At 44.3% G+C, this 21,527-nt stretch overlaps 2 protein-coding genes across 2 annotated transcripts in view; one reads left to right on the top strand and one right to left on the bottom strand.

Moving 5' to 3' along the window:
- The window catches only part of ddx24 (DEAD (Asp-Glu-Ala-Asp) box helicase 24), a 30,740-nt gene extending 26,772 nt beyond the window's left edge, over positions 1 to 3,968 (top strand). The window contains exons 10-11 of the mRNA XM_079633162.1: positions 2,704 to 2,833; positions 2,911 to 3,968. Of these exons, the coding sequence (XP_079489288.1) occupies positions 2,704 to 2,833; positions 2,911 to 3,191 (411 nt within the window). The 3' untranslated portion in view covers positions 3,192 to 3,968. The remainder of the gene's footprint in view (positions 1 to 2,703; positions 2,834 to 2,910) is intronic.
- ccdc197 (coiled-coil domain containing 197) lies at positions 3,930 to 20,602 on the bottom strand. The gene is made up of 9 exons (XM_079633167.1): positions 20,383 to 20,602; positions 20,240 to 20,285; positions 14,987 to 15,163; positions 13,119 to 13,276; positions 12,895 to 12,977; positions 11,567 to 11,736; positions 11,375 to 11,485; positions 6,149 to 6,265; positions 3,930 to 6,063 (listed from the first exon to the last, which is right to left on the bottom strand). Exons 1-9 carry the CDS (start codon positions 20,487 to 20,489, stop codon positions 5,887 to 5,889), a joined length of 1,146 nt encoding a protein of 381 aa, XP_079489293.1. The 5' UTR covers positions 20,490 to 20,602; the 3' UTR covers positions 3,930 to 5,886.
- Between the last annotated feature and the right edge of the window lie 925 nt (positions 20,603 to 21,527).

The following is a 21,527-nucleotide window of genomic DNA, read 5'->3' as shown; positions in this document are numbered from 1 at the left end:
ATCTAGAGCTGGCCACATGTTTCTGCAGAGGGAGATTACAGTGAACCAGGCTGATCTACGGGTGGGCTACACACACACACACACTCTGTTCATGACCGGTTTAACCTTTATCTCACACACTTCAGCTGTAACTCACGGGCGTTCACAGGGCAGGGACCCGTACTCGTTCTTTCTTCGAGGTGATGTGAAGTGTTCTGGCGCACACACACTTCTGCGTCCATCATCTTTATGTTCCCATGTGCCCAACAATACATGCAAACCCATGAGGGATTCCACAACTGCTGACGAGGAGAGCGTGTAGAGACTGATTACAGCAGTCGGATGAGGAATTAAGTCCTCATGAAAGGGAAGATGTCATAGTCTTCTCTCCTCTATTGTGTCGTATATCGAGAAGCGCTTCAGGAGCAAGAACACATGTGGGCGGGGCTTGAGAGTGTCTGTGGGTAATTGATTGGATGGTTGTGGTTTGCTATTGGCTGATCTCATGTGAGTGACAGGTTATAGCCCCGCCCACATCATCAGAGAAGAGGAGAGATGCTGCAAGAGGAACTTATTCTCATTCAAGATTATTAACACAGTGGCTACGTTTACATGCAACCAAACCATCCGTTAGTAATGGGCTTGACGGCTCAGTCGGACTGAAAAGCCTTCATGTAAACGCCTTACTCTATCCGGTGGAGATCGAACCCAGGGACATTTCGATCGGATTGAAAGAAGTGTTTATTCCTTTTCTAATGCGATCGAGAGAACGTAAACACTTGATCGGATTGAAAACCGAAACTGAAAAACTTCGCATGTGCAATGATGTATAAATAGGATGATGACGTAGAAATAGCATAATGACGTAGAAAAAGCGCAATGATGTAGAAATAGCGTAATGACGTAGAAGTAACGCGATGACGTAGAAATAGCGCAATGACGTAGAAATAACGTAAAGACGTAGACATAGCTTAATGACGTAGTAATAGCGTAATGACGTAGCAATGACGTAGAAATAGCGCAAATGGCGTAGAAATAGCGTAAAGACGTAGACATAGCTTAATGATGTAGAAATAGCGCAATGACGTAGAAGTAACGCAATGACGTAGAAATAGCGTAATGATGTAAAAAATTACGTAGAAATAGCGTAATGACGTAGAAGTAACGCAATGACGTAAAAATAGCGAAATGACGTAGTAATAGCGTAATGACGTAGCAATGACGTAGAAATAGCGCAAATGGCGTAGAAATAGCGTAAAGACGTAGACATAGCTTAATGACGTAGAAGTAACGCAACGACGTAGAAATAGAGCAATGACGTAGAAATAGCGTAATGATGTAAAAAATTACGTAGAAATAGCGTAATGACGTAGAAGTAACGCAATGACGTAAAAATAGCGCAATGACGTAGAAATAGCGTAATGACGTAAAAAATTACGTAGAAATAGCGTAATGACGTAGAAATAGCGTAATGACGTAGAAATAGCGTAATGACTTAGAAATAGCGTAATGACGTGTGCCGCGCTGATCGAGCTGTTCTCCTGGTGGATAAAGTGTGGTGTAAGCGAGTGTCTCGTCGTCTATAATTCCTCTGCGTGTGTGAAATGGAGCAGGACAACGGCGCCAGCGCTGGCTCCAGACTCTCTCACACACACGACTGGGTTTGGCCAGATTTACTGTGTGATCAATATAAGCAGCGGCTCATACGCTCACTGTCTGCTGTTTAAAACCAATAAATAACCAATGTAGGAGAATAGTTATTATGCGCAAACAGCGGGAAACTCTGTATAATCTGATCCTGATTTGCAGCTTGTGACACATAAACGCATCGACCCGATCACATGTTCAGCGGTCATGTAAACACTACGCTCAGATTCATCAATTGGAATTATTTTAGTCCGATTGAAACTTGTGCATGTAAACATAGCCACTGATGTGCACCCATAAATCATTTAGAATAAACACTGCAAAATTCCATAAAAATTAATTATTCATTTTCATTTCATGTTGTCTACATTAAAATCAACTATCTCTGATAACGAGGGCGGGGCAACCTGTCACTCACCTGAGACTATATAAAAATATATCGAAATTACGCCATATGCTCTCATTGACAAATGCTGAACAATTAGTTGATGCGTTCATGACCTCAAGGCTAGATTATTGTAATGCTCTACTGGGTGGTTGCCCTGCACGCTTAACAAACAAACTACAGCTAGTTCAAAACGCAGCCGCTCGAGTTCTTACCAGAACCAGGAAGTATGACCATATTAGCCCCGTTCTGTCAACACTGCATTGGCTGCCTATTAAACATCGTATACATGTTAAAATATTGCTGATCACTTACAAAGCACTAAATGGTTTAGCTCCGCAGTGCTTGAGCGAGCTCTTAACGCATTATAGTCCTTCACGTCTACTGCCATCTCAAAACTCCGGCCAGTTAATAATACCTAGAATATCAGAATCGACTGCTGGCGGTAGATCCTTTTCCTATTTAGCAGCAAAACTCTGGAACAGTCTTCCTAACATTGTCCGGGAAGCAGACACACTCTGTCAGTTCAAATCTAGACTGAAGACACATCTCTTCGGCCTAGCATACACATAATGTATTACTCAGATATACGGCACAATAGGGAAGAAAAGCCATCAGATTCATGTTGACCTGTAGTTGGTCCACTAGCGCTGTGTTGTAGTGCAGCTTGACGAGCCGGTTTCTCTCGACAGGAGCGCGTGACTCTGGCCAGGAGGATCGAGAAGATGGAGTTCTTCCACAGCCGAGAGACGCAACACAACTCCTGGGTCAGGCAGGCGGCCGAGGCCATGGACATCGACGTGGACGACGACCTGCTGATGGGTACGAGCTTCTGAAGTGGCATGAGCAGTGTTTACAGTGTGACCTTTCACCCCTGACCTGTGGCCTGTGTGTTTCAGGAGGCGCTAAAGATGAGGATGATGACCGCGAGCAGCAGAGGCTGATGAAGAGCCTGAAGAACCAGCTCAAGCAGCTGATCTCCCAGCCAGTCTTCAGACACCAGATGAAGACCAGGTACCCGACGCAGATGGGCAAACTAACCCTGCCTCAGCTGCCCGTCGCCACAGCGGACACTGCGCTCGCCAGCGTGAGCCGCGACAGAGCGACCGTCAGCGTGAGCCGCGACAGACCGGCCGTCAGCGTGAGCCGCGGCAGACCGGCCGCCACACTGCAGCGCTGACTGGGTTAAACAGAAGATGGTGTCTACATGTGTGAAGGACAGCAGAAATGCAGTGTTACCAAAGGGCGGGACTTTTAAATCATCGTAATACTGTCAGAAAGCAGGGGGACGTCTGGGACTGAAGAACATGATCCAGCAGAGAGACGTGTAATGCATCTAGTGTTTTATGTCCTGTGGTGTCTACTTCATGGACTGATCTGTTCATCTGTAAATGACTGCCATTAGAAATGTATTGTGAACACATACCTGATGTTTATATATGAGAAATAATGAACCAGAGATCTTGTAGACTTAGTTTTAAAGAAAGTTTTTTAGTTAAATCTATCATATTTACTCCATTTGGGCGTTTCAACCAAACATTTCTCACATCTTTTACTCTCGTTTCAAACCCATGTGACTGACGGTTAAAGGCTGAAGATGCTCAAACGTGCTTCAGTATATTTAGTCAAACAAACCTCAGATTATGACGCAGTGATTCAGCTGAACCGTCACACTGTCTGATGATGATTACAGTGAAATACTGATAAGCCAGTTGTTTGTTGCATAATAAAAACATGTGAACGGGATTGTTTGATCATCTCTTTAATGCACATTTGCGTTCAGTGTTCATAAACAGCAGGAACAATCAGAAACATTGATCTGGTTCACACCGACTCTGTCGAGTATGGAAGCTTGTTTCCGCCTCAGAATAAAACGGTTTAAAATATAATTGAGTTTATACCTCATCTCAGAATTATGAGATAAAAAGTTGGGGGGAATAAAGCCTTCATTAGGGGGGTCAAGCCTTCATTAGGGGGGGAATGAAGCCTTTGTTAGGGGGGATAAGCCTTCATTAGGGGAGGGGGGGGGTCAAGCCTTCATTTTTGGGGGATCAAGCCTTCATTGGAGGGAATAAAGCCTTCATTAGGGGGGTCAAGCCTTCATTAGGCAGGGAATAAAGCCTTCATTAGGGGGGTCAAGCCTTCATTAGGGGGGAGGATCAAGCCTTCATTGGAGGGAATAAAGCCTTCATTAGGGGGGTCAAGCCTTCATTAGGCAGGGAATAAAGCCTTCATTAGGGGGGTCAAGCCTTCATTAGGGGGGAGGATCAAGCCTTCATTGGAGGGAATAAAGCCTTCATTAGGGGGGTCAAGCCTTCATTAGGCAGGGAATAAAGCCTTCATTAGGGGGGTCAAGCCTTCATTAGGCAGGGAATAAAGCCTTTGTTAGGGGGGTCAAGCCTTCATTAGGGGGATCATGCCTTCATTAGGGGGGAGGATCAAGCCTTCATTGGAGGGAATAAAGCCTTCATTAGGGGGGAGGATCAAGCCTTCATTGGAGGGAATAAAGCTTTCATTAGGGGGGTCAAGCCTTCATTAGGGGGGAGGATCAAGCCTTCATTGGAGGGAATAAAGCCTTCATTAGGGGGGTCAAGTCTTCATTAGGGGGGATCAAGCCTTCATTAAGGGGACCAAGCCTTCATTAGGGGGGATCATGCCTTTATTAGGGGGGATCATGCCTTCATTAGGGGGGGTCAAGCCTTCATTAAGGGGATCAAGCCTTCATTAAGGGGATCAAGCCTTCATTAGGGGGGATCATGCCTTCATTAGAGGGGATCAAGCCTTCATTAGGGGGGATCATGCCTTCATTAGAGGGGATCAAGCCTTTATTAAGGGGATCAAGCCTTCATTAAGGGGATCAAGCCTTCATTAGAGGGGATCAAGCCTTTATTAAGGGGATCAAGCCTTTATTAAGGGGGTCAAGCCTTCATTAAGGGGATCAAGCCTTCATTAGGGGGGATCATGCCTTCATTAGAGGGGATCAAGCCTTTATTAAGGGGATCAAGCCTTTATTAAGGGGATCAAGCCTTTATTAAGGGGGTCAAGCCTTCATTAAGGGGATCAAGCCTTCATTAGGGGGGATCAAGCCTTCATTAGGGGGGATCATGCCTTCATTAGCGGGGGTCAAGCCTTCATTAAGGGGATCATGCCTTCATTAGAGGGGATCAAGCCTTTATTAAGGGGATCAAGCCTTCATTAAGGGGATCAAGCCTTCATTAGGGGGGATCAAGCCTTTATTAAGGGGATCAAGCCTTCATTAAGGGGATCAAGCCTTCATTAGGGGGGATCAAGCCTTCATTAGGGGGGATCATGCCTTCATTAGAGGGGATCAAGCCTTTATTAAGGGGATCAAGCCTTCATTAAGGGGATCAAGCCTTCATTAGGGGGGATCAAGCCTTCATTAGGGGGGATCATGCCTTCATTAGAGGGGATCAAGCCTTTATTAAGGGGATCAAGCCTTCATTAAGGGGATCAAGCCTTCATTAGGGGGGATCAAGCCTTCATTAAGGGGATCAAGCCTTCATTAGGGGGGTCAAGCCTTCATTAGGGGGATCAAGCCTTCATTAAGGGGGGTCAAGCCTTCATTAGGGGGATCATGCCTTCATTAGGGGGGAATAAAGCCTTCATTAGGGGGGATCAAGCCTTCATTAAGGGGGGGTCAAGCCTTCATTGGGGGGATTATCCCTTCATTAGGGGGATCATACCTTCATTAGGGGGATCAAGCCTTCATTAGGGGGGGTCAAGCCTTCATTAGGAGGGATCAAGCCTTCATTGGAGGGGGAATTCATTTGAATTCGCATCCTGTATCTAAACCCAAACGCTGGCACTGAACTCTCACACAGTCTGGTGGCGTGAGCGGCTGCGACAGTGTCCATCTACTGCGGCATCTTCATCACTGTGGCTCCGCTGCTCCTGCTCTTCATCACTGTGGCTCCGCTGCTCCTGCTCTTCAGCTGGATTCTGCCGGAAGTGCTTTTCTTCGCTGTCGCAGCACTGCTGTCTGTGAGTCTCATAGCTCTTCTCTCCAGGTCTGCTTTCTCCACCATGAACTCCTTTGAAAGCATGTGAAGAAAGAAACAAGTTGTTGATTGAGTTTCAGTAAGTGCCGTTGGTTGAATGTCACTGAAGCGCCGGCACCTTAATCATGTCCATCACAGTGGCCGCGTCCATGCCGTCCAGAGGGCCGTAGTGGCTCAGGTAACACTGCTCTCCGAGGTTTCTCACGGCTATCAGGATGTTCCCCACTTCCTTCACCTGCCAAAGAAACCGCAACATCACAGACATTAACCACGCTTTTGTCTTTCCATCACAACGACAGTCCAGTGAACAGAAGAGAGACTGAACCAACCTTGCATGTCATTTTACGGCTGGAAACTCCTCCCCTTCACTTAAATTAACTGTCCAATTGTCGCAAAATATGCAAATGCATGCAAATACTGACAGGCTAGCAGCTTTATAAAATGCCCTGGAGCGACAATTGCATCAGAATCCACGTCGAAGCGGATCACTTCTATATTGCGTCAGTTACACTCCGGGTATAGTATAAAATCCCGCTGTGTGAGCAGTGAAGATAGCCGAAGAACGAAGCAAAACACCAAGCATGGGGTATCTCAGCACACAATTCCCACCAATAGCACAGCATCGGCAGGAGTGCACGCATCTAATAGGCGGAGCTAGACCAATGAAATGCACGCTCAATTCCTATAAAAATTACATATCTGAACAGAATGAGTGCAGGCTGCACTGAATACAGAGCAGACACAGCACAACAAGCATAAGAGAAGCATGTAAACATACACAGCGTCAACAGCCAAGTGGTAACAACTGCATAAGCAACATTCCCAGTGTCAACAGCAACAGCGGTAACAACTGTGACAAAAGCAAACATTGTACAAGGTAACATGAGTGAGGTTAATGACTCACCGAAAGCACCTGGGACGCTACAGACGGCACATCCAATTTGTAAAACCTGGCGAAAGTGTTTTGTGAAGACCAGCCAGCTGCAAAACATATACTGTATATCCTGAATAGACATACCTCTAGACCAAGCCCAAGAAGAGGCAACAGCCCTCGTCGAGTGAGCTCTGATGTTAAGGGGGCATTCCTGTCACTGGCTCGCATAAGCCAAAGCGATAGCGTCCACGATCCAGTGAGAAAGCCTCTGTTTTGAAACTGCCCTTCCCTTAGTACAGTCACTGTAGCACACAAATAGCTGGTCCAACTGTCAAAAAGTGGCCGAGCGGTCCACATACATCCACAAAGCCCTGACAGGGCAAACTGCTCTCTGAGCATCAGCGTCATGCGAGGCAGACGGCTCGGTAGATAAAGCAGGTAGCGAAATTACCTGTGGCTTGAAGGTTGTAGAAAGAGACTTAGGCACGAAGCCTCGTTTCGGCCGGAGAGTGACATTGGAGTCGCCGGGTCCGAAAACAAATGCAATTACGTCCAGCGGAAAACGTGTGTAAATCCCTAATGCGCTTAGCGGAGGCAAGAAGAAGAGCCGTCTTAAAGGACAATTCCAGCGAAAAATTTACCTAGGGGTTATTAACACATGGTTACTGAGTCGATCGTTCTTTGGGATGTGTTTTCATGATAATCGAATGTAAAGAGTTTTATCTCTAAAAACTGATTAACTTATAACGCTAGTATATGGGGCATCGAATATAAGTAAAAAGAAATCGCTAGTTAATACCCCTAACAAGGCTCAAAATAGCCTCACACTAACACGGTAGCATAATGAGGGTCCCTTCATGCAAACCGAAGCATTGAGAACTTTGTAAGTGTACAGAGTGACAGTTTAATAAGAAGATACTTTATAAAGACAGTACACGTCGCGTATACAGGCAGGAGCTATCTCTGGAAAACAGTCTCGACCAGTCGAGCTACGAACACTGTGCTACGTGAGATGAACTGTGACTTGAACCTCGTGGCTCGACTAGTTTCCAAAGATGTTTGGGATGGGACTACGCCGTTGAAGCGGGGTGTTCGGTGTCTGAACTGAAGAGAATACCCGTGTTGGATTGTGTTCAGCCAGTGCGAGATGCCTGCAATGGCTCTCCACACGTCTAGAAACAGACATATCGGCTGAGTTGTTTCGGTCGTTGACGCCGGTGGTGATGTTTGCGGGCTGATGCCATGCCCAGCGAGGCTGAACGCGCTGGCGGGGGAAACAGCTTATGGGCAACAAACCGGACGTTGACCGCTCACGGACATCGACGCGGGTGACTGGATGCTGCCGACGTCCCGGACACACTGGGAGGATATAGCAGATACGGGCTGCGGCTCCGTGCTGGTCTGAAGCAGGGCGAGCGGCGCAGAATCGGCAGAAAGAGGAGGAAACAGCTCTTTTTGTGAAAGTGTATGCTTTTTATTGAACAGACACAAGTGAAGGGGTGGATTCTGGAATGCACTGCTACTTCAATGTATACCTAATAAGTGATTATAATGAAGGTATTAATCAATATTTTTCCTTCTAAATATGACATGAGTTGAATGACTTCTCTAGGCTAATGAGATTTTACTTTGTTATAGAAGTTACCAGTGTGGTTACTGAAATGTTCTTTCATGTATTCTAATGTCTGTATTAAGTCAAGTCATCTTCATTTATAAAGCGCTTTTAACAATGTAGATTGCTTCAAAGCGGCTTTACAGTATTAAATATCTGAGAGGTGACTGAGGGTTTAGCCCATGCCAGGAATACAGTAACAGTGCTTGCTCATTTAGCCCAGCTTTCAGAGATGAAATATGGACTCGTTTTGTTGAGAAAGTGTTTGTCTTCAAGGTGTTAAAATGTAAGGGTCATTGGAACCAATCATTTAAGTTACCATTTCTTTAGTTAAAGTCTTTACTTTACTGTCAGATAAAAGTGAGAGAAAGAGCATGATATTTTCAGAAGACTCTCCTGTTTATAGTTAGAGCTTGACCAAATCCAACCTTGAAGAAGCTGTGTGTCGGTATGTGTGTGTTAGTATTCTTGGTTAAAGGATAAGGAACAAGTGGTATTATTGGAAATGGACTGACTTGTTTTCTTCGACATGTTGGCGACTAGAAACGCAGATCTGCAACCTGGAAGTTCACGATGTGCCTAACTTCAGGGTCTGAGTGTCAGCCGCATAATCGATGGAGATATGCTTCAGTCTATCTGTTTATGTGTGGGAAATTACTGTTTATCTATTTCTTAGCCAATCAGAATCATTCAACCTCTTCGTGGGTCCCATCCACTGATTACGGCGAACATCTGCCTCAGGGCGGGGCGCCGCGGCGGGCTGTCTAGTCGCTCTCTGCGCAGGGCAAGGCACAGAAGAGGAGCGTGATCTGGAGGACTCCTGGAACACACATCTAGGCATCAGATGACTCATTGCCTTCGCGCGTTTCTAAGCCTTGCCAAAATGTTCGACGACTGACATTCAACGACTGACAAAATGTTCGACGTCACCAAAGAGGCCGGAGGGAGTAATCGGTGCGTTGAGAAGCGTTTTGTGGTCAGAGTCTCTCAGGTCAGCTAAAGTTAGCCACAAATGCCTGTGGAGAACCACCATGAAGCTCATGGACCGGCCAATGGCTTGGGCTGGGCGCTTAGTGGCCATCAGCGCGAAGTCCGTCGCCGCACGCAGGTCTTTCATGGAGTTCGTGAACACCGGCTGATGTGTAAGCCTTGTCAACAAGGTGTGCGGTCAGTCTGCAGGGTTTGGACGGCAGGCTGAGATCTGCTCCGAGCGAGGTCGAAGTGAGCAGCCATGGTCTCCTATAAAACTCTCAGTCACGAAAAGAACTGGGGAATACGTTGTCGTCTTCCTGAAGGAGGGAAGGGCCCAACCAGCTCCCGTAAGGCCACGAGCAATGTTTCTGCGAGTCCTCAGGGGACGAAGCGACATGTCCGTGCAGCGGACGCAGTCTGAATGCAGCCTCGGCGTGGGTCAAGCCCAGTGCAGTGCTCATGCAGGTCCGGCGGGTCTCGGCAGATTCTACAGAAAGAAGCCATTGGATGCTGTGAAGATAGATTGATCTTCTGTTGCGTCTTCGACGATGGCAACAGCATGAAGGACAAGATTCTGATGCAATTGCCGCTCCAGCGCATTTTATACTGCCACTAGTCTGTCAGTATTGCATGCATTTGCATATTTCGTGACAATTGGCCAGTTAAGTTAAATGGTGTTATCCTATAAATTTTCAGAAAGTGGAGAAGGGGAGGAGTTCCCAAAGCGTAGCTGACGCGACGTAGAAGTGACCACTCTCGAAAGGGAACTGGTTTTACAGTGACTTCTGTGTGAGCGGCTTCATACTTCACTACACCACTGACGATGGACTGACATCTCGCTGTCAGACCAGTAGAAATAGATTAAAAGGACTCATGGCTGCATCAGGACAGCGGCGCACGTGTTTCACAGAAGAACCTGCTTCATGAACTGATGTGCGGATTGACAGATTTAACTCGGCTTTGCTGCAGGTTTTCATTCTGCAAGTCAGACAGTCATTGAGAGCATTTACATGCACATTCTGAACCCCATTATGATTACTAAGCCAACAATGTTAACCCGTCCTCCTGTATCATACGGCTTCAGCATAGACTGATGGACACAGCTGGATTTCCCGCTCATGTAAACACGTTCTGTGGCTCAGTGAAGTGCGCATGTGTGATACGCGTCAGGAATGGAGCGCATCCGGACGGAGCCAGCGCTCATATATCGACTCTTTCTGCTTATTAAACATCACATCTCAAAAACAATTGAACTCTTGAGATATGCAAATGATTAGGTTTTGACATCATCACAGGCGAATAACCTGATTATTAGTACATTCTAATAAATGCGGTTTACTTGTGTTGTCGGCTGATGGGTTAAACGAGCTCTCCGCGGTCCGTCATGCGAACGGATCCGTCAGACGTGTGTCTCTCGTTAAATCTCTCTAGATTTGGCCGAGTGATTGTTTGGTGGCGCGCCAATTTATTATTCTCTAATACATAAAACAAGTAAGCTTAACCGGAGTTCTTGTGGGGATAGTGTAGCAGTTCTTCAGCAGCGATGTTAGCATGTCGTCCTTCAAATAATCTTAACCCAAACTTTATACCAGAGTAAAGAAGTGATAGGACCTCCCATATAACGTCCTCACATGACCGAATGCACTAGATTTGTGTGGTCTGTATGGTCATCTGGTTCTCATCTTTACAGACACAGATCGTTGACTGCATTCTGAGGCACAGTCACAGGATAAATGCATCTGACTAAAGATGACTGAGAAAACACAGTCTCAGACACACCTCTCCAGGATCTCTATAGGATCTGAGGTCGCTGAGATTGAGCTAAACTCTGGCAGGTTTGAGGAACACGTTCTCATGAGGTCTCAGTGTGGTGTGAGGGCTCAGACCTGGTCTCTGCACTGGGACATGTGCATGCGAAGCGTCATCTCCAGCTGCTTGTTCTGCTCGCTGGTGTGATCCAGCTGTGTCTGTCGCTCGGACAGCTCCTGGTTAGCCGTCTGCCTCAAGCACAAAAACACGTCAGTACGTCGCGCGTGTGTAACGCGCCCGTAACGCTGCTTCCGCTGCTGTGAAGTTACCAGTTTAAAGGTGTTGTGCTGGTGTTTGAGGGCGTCCAGCTGGTCCTGGCTCGTCTTCATCTGGTCCGTCAGGCGGTTTAACTGCTGCAGGAGATCCTGCCGGCTGACGCTCAGAGTCTCGTAGCGCCTGATGATCGCCGTCACCAGCTCCGCGCGGTATCCTAGATAGTCTGCACAGGATGATATCATTCAGTTTATTATAATCACTGCGGTTTCGTCTGACGCGTTAAATGCTTGAGCTCTTTAAAGCACAATGGATTCTGATTGGCTGTCAATGTTTTTATCATTCATGAGCTGGAAAAGAAATGTGGGTAGCACTTTATTTTACAGTGTCCTTGTTACATGTACTTACCATAGTAATAACAGTAAATTATGCATAATTACATGCAACTAACCCTCAACCAAACCCTAACCCTATAGTAAGAACATGTAGTTGCTTCATATTACTCAGTACTTAAATATATAATTACTGTACGTTCACACCGCCGCCGGCGAGAGCGGCAAAATGCGCTCTCGCCGCCCTGCCATCGACGCCGTGAGATTCGGGGACTCTCTTGCGCTCTGACGTAGATTTTAGAATGCGTGATTTTTTCAAAACTTTATTTAAAGGAGCCGCAAAGCAAATAAGAACTGAACATAAATCAGTATCATATTTTGTGCATACTGGCCACACGTAGGGTATAAGTTAACCTATTAAAATCTTTTAAATGTGAGAGTAACAAAACACAAACAATTTCAGACAACTTTTTCCATTCGTCGTTCTTTTTATTAATGTCCCTGTATGTAAACAGCGACACGTCGTACAATAACGGGAAACCCGCAACAGAAATAATTAACTTTTCCTCCATTTTGCTTAGGAACTAATGTGGTCGGAACCAAAGTTTACAGGATTGTGTTCTCTGGCATCCTCTCAGGCGGAGGACTTCTACATTCCGATTGGTTGCCGCCGAACCGCATCATAGCTTATTACCATAAAGCTGACAAATTTCAACTCTTCTCACCGCTCCCGCCGTCCAAGACGCGCCGCGCCGTCCTCGCCAGAGCTTGCCGCCGGCTCTCATTGAAAATGAATGGCTTCCGGCCAATTTGACGCTCTCGCCACCGGCGGTGTGAACGTACAGTTACACTGTAACAGTGACACCTTAAAATAAAGTGTAACTGAAATTAGTTTTGAAAGAGATTGCAGTGGCATTGTTCGTGTTGTTATCGTTATAGTTGTGGTGTGGTTATACTTTTATATTTAAAATGATTTTTAGAAGTATATCTTTATCACTATAGTTGTCGTTCCTGGTGTGAACGGCCTATAGACTGAACAGAAGACTTCTTACTGTCTGGAAGTAAATCAAGAGTCTTCATCAGGAAGTCCTCGAATATCTTATATTTGTTCACTCGCTCTTTTAAATACAGTCGTCTGTTGAATAAAGAAAACATGATTAATGCACATCTCAACTTTCACAGTCATAATATTTCAGATTTAGTTTAAGACTTGTTTGAGGATGTGTGTGTGTGTGTGTGATCCGTGTACTCGTCAGTACATCTCTCCACTAGTTACCTTGCCTGTAAGTCTTGGAGAAGCGCGCACAGCTCAGCCTTCTGCTTCTCCTTCTGCTCATTCTGCTGTCTCTCCGTCTGGAACTTCTTCAGCGCACGCCGCCGCTTCAGCTCGTTCTCCTCCACGAACTTCTCAAACTCTGCTGCCCTTTGTTTTGTCTGTGAGGAGACATGATCTCAAGCAAACATGACCGGACAACAGTTCCATCCACTAGTGTACCGCAACCCCAAACATACAGGAGGGTATATCTGTTTATAAGGAGAACTATATTAGCGTCCACACTGGGCGATGTCGTTCTGTTTACTATAAGCGCTGCGGTTTGATGTCTCAAGCTCTTTAAAGAAGGATGATTCTGATCAGCTGGTTTTATACATCAGCTGGAGAAAAATGGCTCTGAAAGATATATGTAACCCCTTTGAATTGTACATTCATATTTTTTATTTATTTTTAGTCCTAAAGTAAATTTATTTGTAACTGCTTTTGATTAGTTTACCACAAAGAAACTCCTGTATATTTGGTGCAGTACCATGATTGACCCCTAGAGGCGGTTGTCTGCGGTGTGTTGAGTCGATTTATATTGAAGTCGGATGAAGAAGCTGAACATGCACACACGGGGTTAGCGTGAGATTGCACAAACCATTCAATTTTGACATGTTTCTTCGTTTCTATGCGTTTATTCTTTTATAAAGAATGTTAATAATCGTTCAGGTTGCCAATTCATCCGGTTACTGAGGGGAAAACCGGTCAATGCTTTTGATTACTGGTCTTTCTTTTATGAGAACTGGTGAGTTTTGCTTGTTTATGTATTACTTCAACATTCAATTTACCCTTCGCAGGGAGCTTGATTGACAGGTGATCTGACCAATCATACTTCGCCATCCGCCATTTTGTCCACCAGCAGTCAGGAGATTTAGTAGATTAACATGTGAGGATTTGAGCTTGAGAAGCGGAGTGTACTGACATCTCTCCGCGGTTAAAACAACATTCCTTCTGATGTTCATTCATGTTTATTTGATGCTATAAATGAACTAGAAGGAAGAGATGACGAGATATGTTGCATATTTAAACACTTGTATGTGTTCAAGCGTGCGTATGTGCACTTGTGCTGTCACGTGCTGAATTAACACTTGTACTGAGGGACATGTTGTGCAGCTGATAGTAAATGTCGGTGTAGAAATGGCTGACATTGAGAAATGTTTAATGTGACTGCATAGTTTTGTGCAGATTGTGTTTTTAATGCTGATTCTGTTTGAGTGATTCACCTGAGCGGCGAGCCAGACCCTGATCTACGATTCAAAAGATTCATCACGGATCCGAACTGAGAGCTAAGCACACACACACCCGGGTAGAAAACACAAAAAGGCCTTTACACACATGGACATTTAATATTACACACACACACACACACACAAGGGATCCAGAAGGACTATTGAGACTTTGTTTTATTAAAAAAATGTTCCTGGACTTCACATTCAACTTTGGACTCTATGAACCTTTTTTTGTTGGTTCATGATGTTGAGTGGAAACCAGACAATTGTGTATTCATGTTAATTGTGAAGAATTGTATACTCAAAGCTGTTAATTGTGAAGAATTATATTTGGCTCAAACTTCTACTTTTGAATCCTCCTAGAGCCGAAGCTAGGCCTAGTTTGAGCTCTGTTGGGTAAACTACACCGCACACTTATTCTGCTGTCCCCGTTACAAACGATATTGCTTCTCTGTGCAGTGGTAGTTATAGTGGAGGTGTGGACTCTGTTATTCTTTTACAGTTAGAACGACTTAAAACGATCTCTATAGTTATCGTTGATGTGAACGGGCCTATAGATGGTGTTGTGCAGTACACACTTGAGTCCCTGACCTCGCTCACCTCTGTCTGTCTCTGCTGTAGCTGAGCTCTTCTCTCCCGCAGGATCTTCATGCTGTCGTGAACCTGCTGCCGTTTCTCCATCAGCTGCGTGTCCATCTGCTCCACCTCCACACGCTTCTTCAGGACCAGTGTGGACTGCAGTGTGTTCACGCCCGTCTCCAGGAGCCCGCTCGAGCCCTGCAGCACAGCACAGATCATCACATCACACCACAGATCATCACATCTCATCTCATCTCATCACATCTCATGACATCTCATCTCATCTCATCTCATCTCATCACATCTCATCTCATCTCATCTCATCTCATCACATCTCATCTCATCACATCTCATCTCATCTCATTACATCTCATCTCATCTCATCTCATCTCATCACATCTCATCTCATCTCATCTCATCACATCTCATCACATCTCATGACATCTCATGACATCTCATGACATCTCATCTCATCTCATCACATCTCATCTCATCTCATCTCATCTCATCACATCTCATCACATCTCATCTCATCTCATTACATCTCATCTCATCACATCTCATCTCATCTCATCTCATCACATCTCATCACATCTCATCTCATCTCATCTCATCTCATCACATCTCATCTCATCACATCTCATCTCATCTCATCTCATTACATCTCATCTCATCACATCACATCACATCTCATCTCATCTCATCTCATCACATCTCATCACATCACATCTCATCACATCACATCTCATCTCATCTCATCTCATCACATCTCATCTCATCTCATCTCATCTCATCTCATCACATCACATCACATCTCATCTCATCACATCTCATCTCATCTCATCACATCTCATCTCATCACATCTCATCTCATCTCATCACATCTCATCTCATCACATCTCATCTCATCTCATCTCATCACATCTCATCTCATCTCATCTCATCTCATCTCATCTCATCACATCACATCACATCTCATCTCATCACATCTCATCTCATCTCATCACATCTCATCTCATCACATCTCATCTCATCTCATCACATCTCATCTCATCACATCTCATCTCATCACATCTCATCTCATCACATCACATCTCATCTCATCTCATCTCATCACATCTCATCTCATCACATCACATCTCATCACATCTCATCTCATCTCATCTCATCTCATCACATCACATCTCATCACATCACATCTCATCTCATCACATCTCATCTCATCACATCTCATCTCATCACATCACATCTCATCACATCACATCTCATCTCATCACATCTCATCTCATCACATCTCATCTCATCACATCTCATCTCATCACATCTCATCTCATCACATCACATCTCATCACATCACATCACATCACATCTCATCACATCTCATCTCATCACATCTCATCACATCTCATCTCATCACATCACATCTCATCACATCACATCTCATCACATCTCATCTCATCACATCTCATCTCATCACATCTCATCTCATCACATCACATCTCATCACATCACATCTCATCACAGATCATCACATCTCATCTCATCTCATCTCATCTCATCTCATCTCATCACATCTCATCTCATCTCATCTCATCACATCACATCACATCTCATCTCATCTCATCTCATCTCATCACATCACATCACATCACATCTCATCACATCTCATCACATCTCATCACATCACATCTCATCACATCTCATCTCATCTCATCTCATCTCATCACATCACATCACATCACATCTCATCACATCTCATCACATCACATCTCATCACATCTCATCACATCACATCTCATCACATCTCATCACATCACATCACATCTCATCTCATCACATCACATCACATCTCATCACATCTCATCTCATCACATCTCATCACATCACATCACATCACATCACATCACATCTCATCACATCACATCACATCTCATCACATCACATCACATCTCATCACATCACATCACATCTCATCACATCTCATCTCATCACATCTCATCTCATCTCATCACATCTCATCTCATCTCATCACATCACATCTCATCTCATCACATCTCATCTCATCTCATCTCATCTCATCTCATCACATCTCATCTCATCTCATCACATCACATCACATCTCATCTCATCACATCACATCACATCTCATCTCATCACATCACATCACATCTCATCTCATCTCATCTCATCACATCTCATCACATCACATCTCATCACATCTCATCTCATCTCATCACATCTCATCTCATCACATCTCATCACATCTCATCACATCACATCTCATCACATCTCATCTCATCTCATCACATCACATCTCATCTCATCACATCTCATCTCATCACATCACATCTCATCACATCTCATCACATCTCATCTCATCACATCACATCTCATCTCATCACATCACATCTCATCTCATCACATCTCATCACATCACATCTCATCACATCACATCACATCTCATCTCATCTCATCACATCTCATCTCATCACATCACATCTCATCTCATCACATCTCATCACATCTCATCTCATCTCATCACATCTCATCACATCTCATCACATCACAGATCATCACATCTCATCTCATCTCATCTCATCACATCTCATCACATCACATCACATCTCATCTCATCACATCACATCACATCTCATCTCATCTCATCACATCTCATCACATCACATCACATCTCATCACATCACATCTCATCACATCACATCTCATCACATCTCATCACATCACATCACATCTCATCACATCACATCTCATCTCATCTCATCACATCACATCTCATCTCATCACATCACATCTCATCTCATCACATCTCATCACATCACATCACATCACATCACATCACATCACAGATCATCTCATCACATCACATCACATCACATCACATCACATCACAGATCATCTCATCTCATCTCATCTCATCTCATCTCATCACATCTCATCACATCACATCTCATCTCATCTCATCTCATCACATCTCATCACATCACATCTCATCACATCACATCACACTACATCTCATCACATCACATCACAGATCATCACATCACATCACATCACATCACATCACATCACATCACATCACATCTCATCACATCACATCACAACACATCACAGATCATCTCATCTCATCTCATCTCATCTCATCTCATCACATCTCATCACATCACATCACAGATCATCTCATCTCATCTCATCACATCTCATCACATCACATCACATCACATCACATCTCATCACATCACATCACATCACATCACATCACATCACATCACATCTCATCACATCACATCACAGATCATCTCATCTCATCTCATCACATCTCATCACATCACATCACATCACACCACAGATCATCACATCTGACTACATTCACCGAAAGCCTAGCGCATTCATTCCAGACTGTACACTTTAAAGCTGCATTCTTTAACTTTTTTGGGTTTAAAAATGATCCAAAATACATCTGGTTACAGCAAGTACATAACCAGCCAGTGTTCTGGCCAAACGAACATACGGATTCTACTTAAGCCTAAAGCGCAACTTACGCAACTTGTGACGTCATGGCGTAGCGTAAATATCATCAGTGCGCCGCGTTACTCGCATAAGTTACTAATTACTCGCATAAGTGAACATTCATGTATCATGTATCCTACGAATCTGCTGGCTAAAGATTTTTTAAATCTAATCAACGCTTTTAACCTTACACAGTTTGTAAGTGGCCGACACAGATCCATGGCCACACATTAGACCTTCATGCAGTTTGCCTATTTTATTTAAATACATGAAGCTGTCTTCTCATGCACCTGTTTCCCTTCGAAGCAATACTGTTAAGCAATGCACTCGCCTCGCCTCTGGATGAATAAACCAGTTCTCCGAGACGGTTAGTGTTGTTATAGAGACTATAGGGTCCTCCACTTGTCTAGGTACAGATGAGTTGATTCCCTCTTTTTTATTTACCTGTAAAAAAATTCTCGACAAAATTGCACCACTAAAACCCAGGCGTCCCAAACCTAACTCTGGCGGCTCTACTTCCCGCAGCACCACTGACATGTGGAGTTCCTCAGGGCTCTACTCTGGGGCCGATTCTGTTCTCGCTTTATTTGCTTGGATCCATCTTAAAGAAGCATAACTTCAGTTTCCATTTTTATGCAGATGATTGACAGATCTACTTGCCTATAAAAAGTAAGGGAGATAATTCCCTAAAAAGACTGTTAGATTGTTTTTATGACATTAAAGCCTGAATCACTTTAAACTTTTTACATTTTAATGAAAGTAAAACCGAAGTCATGATATTTAGACGTCGCAGTTCTACTGGCGCCTCCCAATTGGACCTGGTCCTCTGACAGCCTATGCCAAGTCCATGGTAACTAACCTCGGTGTTAAGATTTTCAACTAGAGAAGCGGATCAATTCCGTTGTAAAAGCTAGTTTCTTTCAACTCAGGCTGCTTACCAAACTACAGACTTTTTTATCTTTTGCTGATTTGGAGAGGGTTATACATGCTGTTATCACCACTCGCCTGATTATTGTAATGCTTTATATGTATTAACCAGGCCTCCCTGTCCAGATTACAAATAGTTCAAAATGCTGCCGCTCGACTCCTTACCGGAGCTCGCAAACAAGATCACATTACGCCAGCTCTTGCCTCCCTTCATTGGCTACCGGTTTGTTTAAGAATACATTATAAGGTTCTGTTTGTTTTTAAGTCCCTTTATGGTCCAGCCCCGGCTTATATCTCTGCACTGCTGAAGCGCTCGCTCCTGAGGTCATTAGGGTCTGCTGACCAGCTCTTCTGTCCCTCGAGCGCGGCTGAAAACAGGGGAGATCGCCCCAAGCTGTGCAGTGATCTGCCTCCGCTTGCCCCAGCCTTCACACTTTTAAAACACGACTTAACTCACTTTTATTCAGTGGCTTTAAACCTGCTTGAGAGTATTTTGTTTGTTGTGTTGTGTATTTTAAGGTGTTGTTGTCACCGTGCAGTCATACAGTTTAGGCCCTGTGTAATGTTAAGCCATACTTGACGTTTCTTTGTAATTATTTGTGAAACTAGCTATTTCGGAGTGAAAATGATTTCTGAGTAAATCCTACACACAGATTTGTGTGTGTGTGTGCGTGCGTCTGTGTGTGTGTGTGTGTGTGTGTGTGTGTGTGTGTGTGTGTGTGTGTGTGTGTGCGTGTGTGCGCGCGTGTGTGTGTGTGTGCGTGTGTGTGCGCGTGTGTGTGTGTGTGTGTGTGTGTGTGCTGTAGTCGGTCTCATACACACCTGTGTTATTACAGGAATGTGCGTTATATAATCATCCTTCTGCTCTCTGTCATGACAAAAACAACAGACCATTAACAGAGATCACCGCAGTAAACTGGTTTATAACTGGGTTAGAGCAGTGAAACTCAATAAAGTAAGCATACCTGTGCTCCTCTAACTGCGTTACAAACACGTTTTTCTTTCTGTTTTCTACTTTCAGCTTCAGGTCTGCGTCAGTGTTCAGAGCAGGTAAAGTTAGAGAGGAATCCATGAGTGTTTCTCAGCAGGACCGAGCGAGAGGAACAGAGAGGCTCGGTAACGCTAGTGTCGAGGTCTGACCTCGCTTCTGATGTTGATCGGAGACACAACAGGAGTGTGTGCTCGCGGGGACGCGCCGCTGTTGTCATGGTAACTGAGCGGAAGTGTCGTGGTCTCAGAACCTGCGCATCCACAGTGTGGCGCTGTCGAGTCATCAACAACTACACAAATCATAAATCGTGTTTTATGTGCTTCACAACAAATAAAATACTCCTCGCTTTTCAAGGACATTCAAATTAAAGTTGTGGCTTTTATTTTACGATTGAAGCTTTAAGATCATCAGTATTCAGCAGAAGTGAGATTGAGAACTATTACTTCAACATTGTATATGTGCTTATCAGTGATGGGCAGTAACGCGTTAGAAGTAACGCGTTACTGTAATCCCATTACTTTTTTCAAGTAACGAGTAAAGTAAGGGATTACAATTGCAAAAACAGTAATTAGATTACTGTTACTTTCTCGTAAGGAGGCAGCGTTACTGCGTTACTGTGATTTTGTTTCGTTAGACTGTCTCGTGAGTCGTGGCTTAATTTGAGCCGGAACACGCCCGACGTTGGATACGGAACCTTTTTTATTGGATCCGGCACCTCCTATGTAACTATGGAAAATTAATCGCCTAAATAAAAATAAAAAATACTATTTGTGTAGCCTAGTGTTCAATGTTGTTATTGATAGAGCTGCGCGAATGGGGTATTATTTATTTAATCCGCAACCGCATCACAAAACTCATCATCCGTAAATGCTGATGCGAGCCGCGAGAAAGCCCTTGTCTGTTCTAGAAAGGATGCAGCAAAGATATTTAATGCTAATGTATGAGACATCGGCCTACGCTGAGTTTCATTCATTTATGAGGTGCGCGCTCTAGTTAACAATGAAAGTGAAAGTGAACGCGGCGCTCCGGCTCCTCCATGTCACGGTTATTGTCTGCTATATTTGCCTTGTATTTGTTAAATACATGCAAATGGTTGATGAAACATTTATTAAAATAAGA

This window comes from Phoxinus phoxinus (assembly GCF_949152265.1).
Source record: "Phoxinus phoxinus genome assembly, chromosome: 13".
NCBI classification, from domain to species: Eukaryota; Metazoa; Chordata; class Actinopteri; order Cypriniformes; family Leuciscidae; genus Phoxinus; species Phoxinus phoxinus.
Note: the sequence above shows the minus strand (reverse complement) of the source record. Positions and strands in the feature narration are given on the sequence as shown.

Bases quoted from the DNA above. Each gene is read 5' to 3' on its own strand.
- ccdc197 (XM_079633167.1), bottom strand. From the start codon at position 20,489: ATGGATTCCTCTCTAACTTTACCTGCTCTGAACACTGACGCAGACCTG. The intron at 20,286-20,382 runs GTATGCTTACTT...TTGTCATGACAG, and splicing joins ACGCAGTTAGAGGAGCACAG to AGAGCAGAAGGATGATTATA. The intron at 13,277-14,986 runs GTGAGCGAGGTC...GTCTCCTCACAG, and splicing joins TACAGCAGAGACAGACAGAG to ACAAAACAAAGGGCAGCAGA.